Genomic DNA, 10,032 nt, shown 5'->3' with positions numbered 1-10,032 from the left:
CTTAAAAGAAAATTATATAAGTACATAGGTAAGAAAAATAAAAATAAATAAACAAAAAAGTATTTTAAATACCCGTATAATTTTGTATACCTCAGAAGGGACTTCGCATAGCTAGAAGTCTGGATCGGCCGGTGAGACAGAAAATATGAGTAAGGCTGGTCAATCTGACTGGGGGCAAGATCCGTATAGACAAGAGGCAATGTTAGTGCGTGGGAACGTTTGGGCGCTACTGGGGTATTGGGTGGTAGGCAGGTTATGCTAACAAAAATCGAAGGATCTAGGAAGGTGGGAAAGCAAGGAATTGAATTGAAAGGGAGGTATTGGAGGAATACATTCATCTTTTCGAGGAACCTGACAGCGAGGGGTATCGATTAATGGTGTTTCATCGTATTGAAACGCAAGGGGGACCCATTGCTACATCACCCTATCGTGTCCCGTCCCATCAGCGCCAAATCGTATCAGAACATCTAAGTCAGATGTTGAGCAAAGGTGTGGTCGCTCCTTCCAGTAGCCCGTGGTCGGCCACAGTTATTCTTTTCCCAAAGAAGACTACAGATGGGAGTTTGTACAGATTTCAGGGGCCTTTGTTAGAAAAAGTTTTAGTATATAATCGATTGTTCTTGATGGTAAACCTGCTTCTAACATCTTACTAGTTTGTTTCATGTTTTTTGCATAGTTACTTTTGCTCTTTGCATTTTCTTTATGCTATATGAGTTTCCTATGTTTGTTTATGTAATATAACTGTTTTGTTTGTATACCACCTTTTATTATGTACCTTTAACTGGTTATGGGCCCAGGAAATCTCTGAATTATGTAGTTATAATGTAATATAGTGTTCATCTATTGAAAAGTTGGATAGACTCAACTGGCCGAGATGGAAGTGGCAGATAGAATTACTTTTAAAACATCACGAAGTTAATGAAATCACTATTGGTGAAACAAAATGTCCTTTAGAAGGTGAGACTAATATTAAGAACTGAAAAAAATTAGATTCTTTAGCACAAGTGAAATTAGTAGTAGATATAAAGTGGGGATCCTGGCGCAGGGGCAAATGAGCCAGGCCACCCAGCCGCCTCTGGTTTACAATATCCTTACCCCTCTCCCTAAACATTGTGCAGGTAGTCCCCCTCTACCCCCACCCCTAACTCTTCTAGACAGGGCAAGTAGAGGGCAAATGAGCCAGTGAGAAATAAAAAAATATTTTTACTTGGTGTATTCGATCCGACGACTCTGGGCACCAAAAGCCGACGCTTTACCATCCTTGACCATAGTGGTAGTCTTGTGTATGGTTATGAAAGATGTGAATCTTATGTTTTGCGGTCGGTTCTCTGTGGGGGATTCAAGTTTTGTGGGCCGGGGATCCGGTTTTGTAAATGTCAAGGTTACGTAGGCGACAGTGGCTGGTGGCAGGATTATTCCAGCAGTTATAATTTATAGTTTTGTTTACTTCAAAGTCTTAATTCCTTTACCGGCGAGTATAATAAACAGGATATATTTGGTTAAGATGATAAATATTGGAAGAACTTCAGGTAAATACGACAATTGGAGGAGAGGGGGTCGTTGAAACTGCTTCGTGGATAGCATAGCAATCTAAAATTTTACCTATATGAGATCCGGTTTTGTAAATGTCAAGGTTACGTAGGCGACAGTGTTATTGCAGGTGTGCGCGCTGCTGGAACATGTCCGTGCACAGGAGGGTTATAGCACCGGTGGTGTTGAGATCCGGTTTTTAAATGTTAAGGTTACGTAGGCGACAGTGGCTGTTGGAAGGGTTTTTCCACCAGTTATAATTTATAGTTTTGTTTACTCCAAAGTCTTAATTCCTTTACCGGCGAGTATAATAAACAGGATATATTTATTTTATCTTAAAGAAACATATTTATTATAGTATGGTAAAAACTCTTGCCATTAGCAATAAATTTGAATCTTACGGCCGTCATGTGGCGGTAGTTAGATTAGAATTTAAATTGGAAATCGTTGTTACAGTTTTTTTTTTAAGTGGTTTGCACATCCAACTCTAAAAAGGTTGCTCCGGTTGGTTTTTTACTTTTATTCCAAGTCTTAGAGAGGGGGTTCTCCGGCGTGTATAAATAGGCCGGGTTTAGATGGAAGACATTGCACAACACCTGCTCATACCGGATCATAATGTAAGTAGAAATAATTTTCTTGTTTTTTGGTTTGTTTTTTTTTGGTTTAATTGTTCAGACATGTATAAAGTTCAATAGTATTTTGTTTTGTTTTTTGTGGCTAGGGATCTTTGTCAAGCACTCAATTCTGCGAGCACTAAAGGTGCAGTCTACATAAAACCAGCAGATTTAATATCAGGAAAGAAGTATAGAATAAAGGAGATATGAGTGCTGGACACCAGGTACGGGAAGTCATTGAGAGTGACTATAGCATACGACCAGGGGATCGCACATCTCTTCCTGCCCAAGAGGATTCTTCAGGCAATCGATGAACAGTTAATTAACAGTTATAAAGGTAATCTTAACCTCATTTATCTGGGGGGAAAAGGAGGGTCACAGTTATACAAATTTGTAACTGTGGCTGATAAAGAAACGCAGGCGGGAAGAGGAAGAAGAAGAATAATTAAAACGTAATAAGACATGTCTATTGTAGGTGCGTCAAGACACAGAATAGATGTCAAATATAGACGCGTTTAGGAGTGACTCTTTAAGACATGTTTTATAATATACGCGTTTTAGGTGAAGGGTTATTTTATTCTTGTAAAAATATATATTTCATTCTAGACGCGATTAGGTGAAGGGTTTTTCTTTTTGTTCTTATTTACTCTTGTAAAACAATTATGAATTCAGAGAACATATTAGAAGTAGATAATTATGTATGTGTTAGGTATAGTGTGTACATAACTAAAAAAGACGGAAACATATGTGACGATTGTGCAGAATCGTATGATGTTTGTGACCTCTTAGACCTCAAAAGTACTCACATTTTACGTAAACGTTCGAAAAAAAGGGAAAATATAAAATGCTCCTTATGTAAGTCCTTGTTGGTGACAATTCAGCTTGCCCAGTCATGTGCTTTTTGTGATAAGCAATTAGACAAAATGATTTTTGACCGTGCCTTTAAAGAAGGGTGGGTTATTGTTTGTAAACAATAAAATAAAGTAAAAAAAGTTTTGACCGTCAGTCCGTGGTAAAACATGGAACTTGCAGCAACAGCTCAATGTGAACTATGTAAAAAGTCTTTTAGTAGTGGGAAAAATTTAACACGGCATAGACTAACTTGTTCAAAATCCTATACTTGTAAATATTGTAGGAAAAAATTTCTCAGCCATGCAAATGGTATAAGACATGAAACAACTTGTCCTGAGGAACCTAAGAAGAAGAAGAAGAAGTTCCACCTATGGGAACCGAAAAAAGATGAATTATATTCTGATCAACGGGAAGAGATTGAGTATGAAACTGCGTTTAAACATAGATTGAAATCTTGGTTCTTTAGCTGCGTTACGTGTCAAGATCTGCATGAATTTCTCTCAAACATTAGAGGTAAAATTATAGACAAAATTAAAAAACTACTTGAAAGTTATACTGCAATTAAAGTTAACATAATGGTGGAATGTGTTTTTGTAAATACTCTCGATGAGGAAACTGATAGATCGTTTAAGACGAAAAACAAGCCGGTGTTTCAAGCAACAGATGTAGCAGAGTTTATCGATGAGGAATTTGCCTCAATCATTGTGGAAAAGGAGGAAGCTCAAATGAAGAAAAGCGGATGGTCATTGAAAAAGGTTAATGGCCTGCGGTTACGAATTAACAAGTATTCACCGCTCTCCTTCAAGGGCAGTTCCTACATAGCATTACCGGAAGTGATTGAGAGGAAAAAGGCTTGCATCAATGTTAAAAATAATGACTTTGAGTGTTTTACATATTAAAAAAATATTTACATAAAAAAAAAAAATATTATAAACAGGTCTTCTTCCACTCGCAGTATTGCCAATGGCTGCAGCAGAGGCACATCCTCCTTCTCCTCCTCTTGATGTTTACTTCACTGCCATAAAAGAAGCATGTAACTGTTTTCCGATAGTGATAATATCCGTGGATGGCGAGTAGATTTCCATCCAGTTCACCATCATAATTGCTGAAGGTTTCAATTCTTGCATCCATTTGCTCCAAGTTCACCTTGTCCAGATTTGCATTTATCCAAAAAGCCAACTGTTTTGCTTGCTTTAGCGAGCAATACTGCGTTCTATAGGAATGAGTATCCTCGCATATTTCAAACAATGTAGCCCCTGGCAGTTTCTGTAACGACGGACATCCAAATTCGCCCAAGTCTAGAACATCTCTTCCCAGGATATTCCCCAAGTGTTTACACTTGTCGTATCCTTTTGCGAATATTGCTCTGAAATCTTGGGTAACTTGTTGGAGTAATGTAGTAAATTCTTCATACCTTACGTCCTCTTTGGTCCATTCTATGGCATGGAGATTGCTCTCCAGCCATTTGTTTGGGTAGCTTCTGCCCTCTTCCAACTTCTCCTCTGGCGGTTTGAGTAGCCAATGCGCAATTACTGTGTAATTAAGGAGATCGATAAGGGTGACCTCCTTAACTATAAACTTTTTCTTGAAAAGAAAAGCCTGAAAATTTATAACTACACCGTTCATTGCTGTAACTGATGAACTGACTGACTGACTCTCTCTGGAAGCAGCCGCATTATATATCCAGCAATACCCCACAAAAAAAAAAAAACTGGTTTTAAATACGTCTGACTAGTCCTTGTAGAGGGGAGTATTCGACCAATGTGTCGTGCAAAATTAATGCGTACGCTGTGGTGTTGGCCTTGAAGGCTTCACTACATTCCATCTCAATTCTTATATCAACAGAGGATGAGCGAATAGCTTCAGATTGACGTGAACAATCAATCACAATAACGGGTGCAAGATCCTTAAACATATGTTTGCACAATAGAGGATTGTTTTCTCTTCCATAGTAACTATTTTGGAAATCCTGGTACATGTAATATATGGAACTGTAGTAGTTTTTGTTATAGTTTACATTTAGGTCGTGATAGGGATATGCTTGTGAATTTAAAAATAGTTTCACATTTGTAATGTTGCACTGATCAAAGATTGTAGGATCTGCAGTGAAATTATGTTTCCTGTTTGTTTGAAATCCTACAATAACATAGCGTGGTTTTTCCAAATTTGTGCTAGTTTTCAAAGCCCATGTATGTTTAGTAGATGCAGGTAGAGTTGGATATTCAATAAGGTCCCAAGATCTAAATGCCATGGGAATGGTCTTTCCCCTATTGACAACGTTTAGAAACTTTAATTTCTGTTGATCAGACACTTTCACATACGGTACCCTCCATTGGATAGACTTGATCTCTATAATTAGCCTTTGTAGTCGCATGAGCGGCAAGCATTGAGTCATTATCAATTTTACTTCTATGCAGAATAAGTTCATGCCTACCCTGTAGAATTATTCTATTGTAATCTTCAAAGAAGCCCATGACGGTATCCAGTGGAATGCAACAATCGAAATTTCCCTCTTCGTCAGTTAGATTTACATCTATACTTGGAGGTTTCCATCCTGCAATCTCCAATGTTTCCACCTTGACTCTGGTAAAAGATACATAACCTTTAAGAGTGGTGGTAATTCCAGGGACATGGTCAATCAAAACTCCATTCAACTGATATTTGATTTCATCAAAGAGAAACAAGAAGGCATTTCTCACTAATTTAACATCTTGATCAGCTTCTTTTTCACCTGCCCTTGAATGTAGAGAAAACTCTTTGAAGGAACGGTGAATATGTCCTGTTGTTGAATGAAGATGATGATCTCGTCAGAATTGTTCATTGAACTATTAATGGGCATATGATTATGCCATTGGTAGTCGGTGATGCGATCGTCGAAAACTACTTCATCATTCACGTTTAATATCTCTTCCATTGCGCCGCCGCCGCCGCTTTACCACCAATCCTATTCTCTGAAGAAATTTGATATTTGCAGGTGTTAACCTCGTCCTGCGGGTAGCAGTACTGTATGTTTACTCCTATCGCTACCGCTTTTTATACTTTTTCTCCTTTGGTAATCAAAGCCCATTCTGTTTTAAATGTAAACGTATGGTAATCTCTTCTTTACGAAAATCCACTATATTGTTATCTTGATCCGTGAGAGTTAGCGTAATATTGTCAATTCTCTCTCCAGTGACTGGGAAATAAATGACCGGACTGGGCTCTTGTACTAGCTTATAACCTGGAGGAACTGTAGGAGAAAATTCATATATTGTATGTCCAGGTTCTCCATTTCTATAGGAATCTAGGGCCAAATTACAATTAACTGCCACCGTATTTACATTATGTATTCTCACTAGTTCATCAGACTGATGAACCACCATCTTCTCCAACACCCTATGTTTAGTGAATCCGAGTAGCGGACCAATGGAATGTTCCTTGTTGAAATGGATCGGTTGCGAACACATTAGTTCAACCTTTAACGTGTTCACATTACCTCTGATTTTGATAAAATCTGGAGATTTAATGTTTCTCTTTAGGTAGTCCGCAATAGCGTCAATCTCGTACGCACCAGTAGGAATTTCAATCACTCTACCATCATCCCCATAATGAAATTTATTGTTTACATCTTGAATTATATTCGGTATAGAATTGTAGGATTGTAGGCTGAGGAGACCGATGCTGTAACCTTCTGATGATAGATCAATGGGAGAAAATATGTCATTACTACACTGGATGTACCAGTCAGCGTGAAGGTGAACGACATGACTAACCTCGCTACACCAGATTAGGCATTATTATAGAGAAAGTTTAAACATAAATGTCCACAATAAGGCGTATTCCACTGCTGATACCTCTGACGATTGTAGGTAATTTTACAGTTTTTGAAATAGCGTAAAAGCTCTAATGGAGGTCTAAGATTTCCAAATGGATCAAAATAGGTGATTTCATTACCTTTTTTACTATACGCAACCCAATGAGTACCGCTGTTTCTAATTGAATCTAAATTCACAATGGCACATTCATCCGCTTTAATATCCTTTGGTAGGGTGTCGCGCATATATACACCTCTAAAATGAAGAATGTCTTTGGCAAATTTTAACAAATCTATATTTGTGAGTGCTCTGTCAGGAGGAGGGAGTAGTCATTCTGCTTTCTTGACTAAACCATAACCAGTTTTATAGGGTTTGAGAAAAAATCCACTGCCAACTTGCTGCTCTTCCATTTTTCTATTATGTCTTCTCATTTCCTCCAAACGATCTCTCGCCTCTTGAGTGTTCTTGACTGCTATTGCCGTAGCGCCTCCAGCTAAACTTCCTAGCGCAGAAAGTCCTTTGCATAAAGGCACTAAAAATGGTAGAATACCACCGGTTCTAGGCACTGGTAACACTCTTGGAATTTTCCTTATTTTAGTTTTATTTTTAATGTAACGTTTAGCCTTTCTCAGCGCTTTCTTTGAACCATCACTAATGGACAATAGCGGTGAAGTTATACGAGCTGCATTTATCACATCTTTAACGGAAACACCTTTACGACGTTTCCCACCACCACCACCCAATTTCACTTTAGCTTTCATAACGTTTGTAACAGCCCAGGCTGCTGCTTTCTCGCCCAAAGATGCGTCACTAGCACTTGTTCTTTGCCAAGCCTTTTCCGCAAGTATACGATCAGCCGTATGTCTTACCTCTAGATCCTTATTTTCAGAATACGCAATATCGTGTTCTCTGCAAGCCTCGTCTAAAAGATTGATTCTTCTATCACCTCGTGATAATCTCTTTTTTAGTTTAGTTCCGGGACCACAATAATTATAACCGGGAATGTGTGCTTCAAATGGTAGTTTGTCAATCACTGAGTTTATAATTCCTCTCCCGACGGTTTTCTTTCTCATAATGATAAAAGTGTTTGCTACGTGAGCGTTTATATATATAGAGCTAGTCATGCGCCTAGAGAAACAAAGTGAACGATTACCAATTTATAATCTACTACCTGATGTTGAGAACTTGGCCAGTCGTCATGGTGTCCTCTTGCCGAATAGTATAAGAGCATTGATCTGTGGAACATCTGGTTCGGGTAAAACCAACCTAATCACCTGTTTAATTCTACATCCAAATGGATTGAAATTTGAAAATATTTACGTATGTAACAGATCGTTACAACAGGAAAAGTATTTATACTTGGAAGAGGTTTGTAAACGGGTGCCGGAAGTGGGGTTTTCCACAGTAAACGATACTAACCAGGTGCCCACGCCTGAAGAGGCTAAAACAAACTCCATTATTATTTTCGACGACATTGCTATGGATCAGCAGGATGTTATTAGACAGTATTTCAGTATGAGTCGGCACAGATCCATTGATTGTTTCTACTTGACACAGAGTTATGCTCGAATACCAAAACATCTTATACGTGATAATGCCAATTTTATTATGCTATTCAAACAGGATGATTTAAATTTGAGACATGTCTATAGCGATCATATAAGTTCGCCGGATATTTCCTTGAAAAATTCAAACAAATATGTCACGCCTGTTGAGATGAGCCTCACGGGTTTGTAGCCATTGATAAGCCAAGAGATGTAAACAAGGGGAGATTTCGGAAAAGATTAGATACATTTATCTATATATAGACTGATTGCAACAACCTCTTCATCAGTACCAGTCATGGACCCTAAACTTACTAAACAACTTATTCAAACTTCTCAAATATTGCGTAATAAATTTAAAAGTACGAAACGTGGTTTGCAGTTATCTCAGGAGAAGTTGGAAACCAGTTTTCGACCTATTACTGCACCGCTTCAGGAATTAGTTAAAAAGAAGAGGAAGAAGGAGGCAATGGTTAAAGTGGAACCTGTTAAGAAAGAGGAGGAGGAGGAGGAGGAGGAGGAGGAGGAGGAGGAGGAAACGCCTCTAAAACATGATTCTCTATTGCTGCAAGAGTTGAAAGCAGAGGAAAGCATTTGTTGGATCCTCGCAAGGAGGTGCGGCCCCCCTTGTGGGAAATTTAGGTTGATGCAGTGGAGGGTTGGCTGCATTGGAGGTCTGGACGGAGGAGAGAGGGACTGCGTACGTGACCAAGTGCAGGCAGTTGTCCTTGACTTGACGAAGGAATTGGTTTTTTATGGTTGTCTGTGTCTGTGGGCTTCAACAACGGAATATACTGTCGGCGTTCTTCCGGTTATGTGAAAAACCTCGTGTTTGTGATCCGGTCACTAAGATAGTTTTTTGTGTTCATTGGATGTTTAATTTCATATTTGGTCATGACCATAGTAATAATTATGTAATGCCAGTTCATGTAAGTCCTGAACATTTATAATACGTATTTAGTCTAGAGCTCTCCTGTCTCGTCAGGGATTAATAATTAATATAAAACATTTGTCGTAAAATAATTTGTATAGTTGTAATAGTTAAGCAGTCCCTTGTCATTATACCTTGTCAGGTATTATTGATAATTAGGAAGCATATCTCTTAAAAAATAGTTTTGTATAGTTGCAATAATTAGCAGTCCCTGGTCAGTATCCCTAGTCTGGGATTATTAAATCAGGAAATATTTTTCTTATTCGAAGGTCTAACTGTAAGAATTTTAATTATTATAATAAATAAATATTTGTTATTTTTTGAAGGTATTTTGGGTGGCTGTGGCGTCCACCACAATTAATTTCCCTTTTATTGTCTTCTAATTATAGTTTACTCCTTTTGCTCTCCCAAAGATCGTCAGGGTCTTGGAAGGACCAATTAGTCCTTTCGAATGTGTTACATGGTGCCGAAACCCGGGAACCATTTGAGATACCTTTAAATAATAATAATAAAAAAAGAGTACCTTTAAGTGAATTTTAATTTAAAAAAAAAAAAATTTTTTTCTTGTTGATTGTCACCTCTGGGTGATGTGCATGGCACATGTTAGTTTATTTTTGTTGTTCGTTTATGTTTTGGTTTAATGTATAGTGTGTAATTTTGATGTTTTTGAATTGCATATTTTTTTTTTTGGTCTTATTGCAATTGTTTCTATGCTATCAATAGTGTGTACTATTATTGTAATTTAGTTAGCACATTGTGCTTGATGT

The 10,032-nt window shown here is 37.9% G+C and overlaps 2 protein-coding genes and 1 pseudogene across 2 annotated transcripts; all 3 read right to left on the bottom strand.

The window, feature by feature from the left end:
* The window catches only part of LOC141452331 (uncharacterized), a 32,613-nt pseudogene extending 26,703 nt beyond the window's left edge, over window positions 1–5,910 (bottom strand).
* Window positions 4,714–5,247, bottom strand: LOC141452282 (uncharacterized). Its single transcript, XM_074124253.1, has one exon. The coding sequence runs from the start codon at window positions 5,245–5,247 to the stop codon at window positions 4,714–4,716; it is 534 nt and encodes a 177-aa protein (XP_073980354.1).
* Window positions 5,911–7,119: 1,209 nt separating the features above from the next.
* LOC141452323 (uncharacterized) lies at window positions 7,120–8,863 on the bottom strand. The gene has a single exon (XM_074124342.1). It carries the CDS (start codon window positions 7,912–7,914, stop codon window positions 7,120–7,122), a length of 795 nt encoding a protein of 264 aa, XP_073980443.1. The 5' UTR covers window positions 7,915–8,863.
* Window positions 8,864–10,032: the final 1,169 nt, after the last annotated feature.

Source organism: Rhodnius prolixus, unplaced genomic scaffold, assembly GCF_049639745.1.
Source record: "Rhodnius prolixus isolate KJV_2025 unplaced genomic scaffold, Rpr scaffold_3, whole genome shotgun sequence".
Classification (NCBI taxonomy): domain Eukaryota; kingdom Metazoa; phylum Arthropoda; class Insecta; order Hemiptera; family Reduviidae; genus Rhodnius; species Rhodnius prolixus.
The sequence above is the reverse complement of the archived record's forward strand: the minus strand, read 5'-3'. Positions and strand labels throughout refer to the sequence as shown.

What these genes read in the sequence shown, in the direction of transcription:
- LOC141452323 (XM_074124342.1), bottom strand. Translation starts at nt 7,914, where the DNA reads ATGACTAGCTCTATATATATAAACGCTCACGTAGCAAACACTTTTATC.
- LOC141452282 (XM_074124253.1), bottom strand. Translation starts at nt 5,247, where the DNA reads ATGGCATTTAGATCTTGGGACCTTATTGAATATCCAACTCTACCTGCA.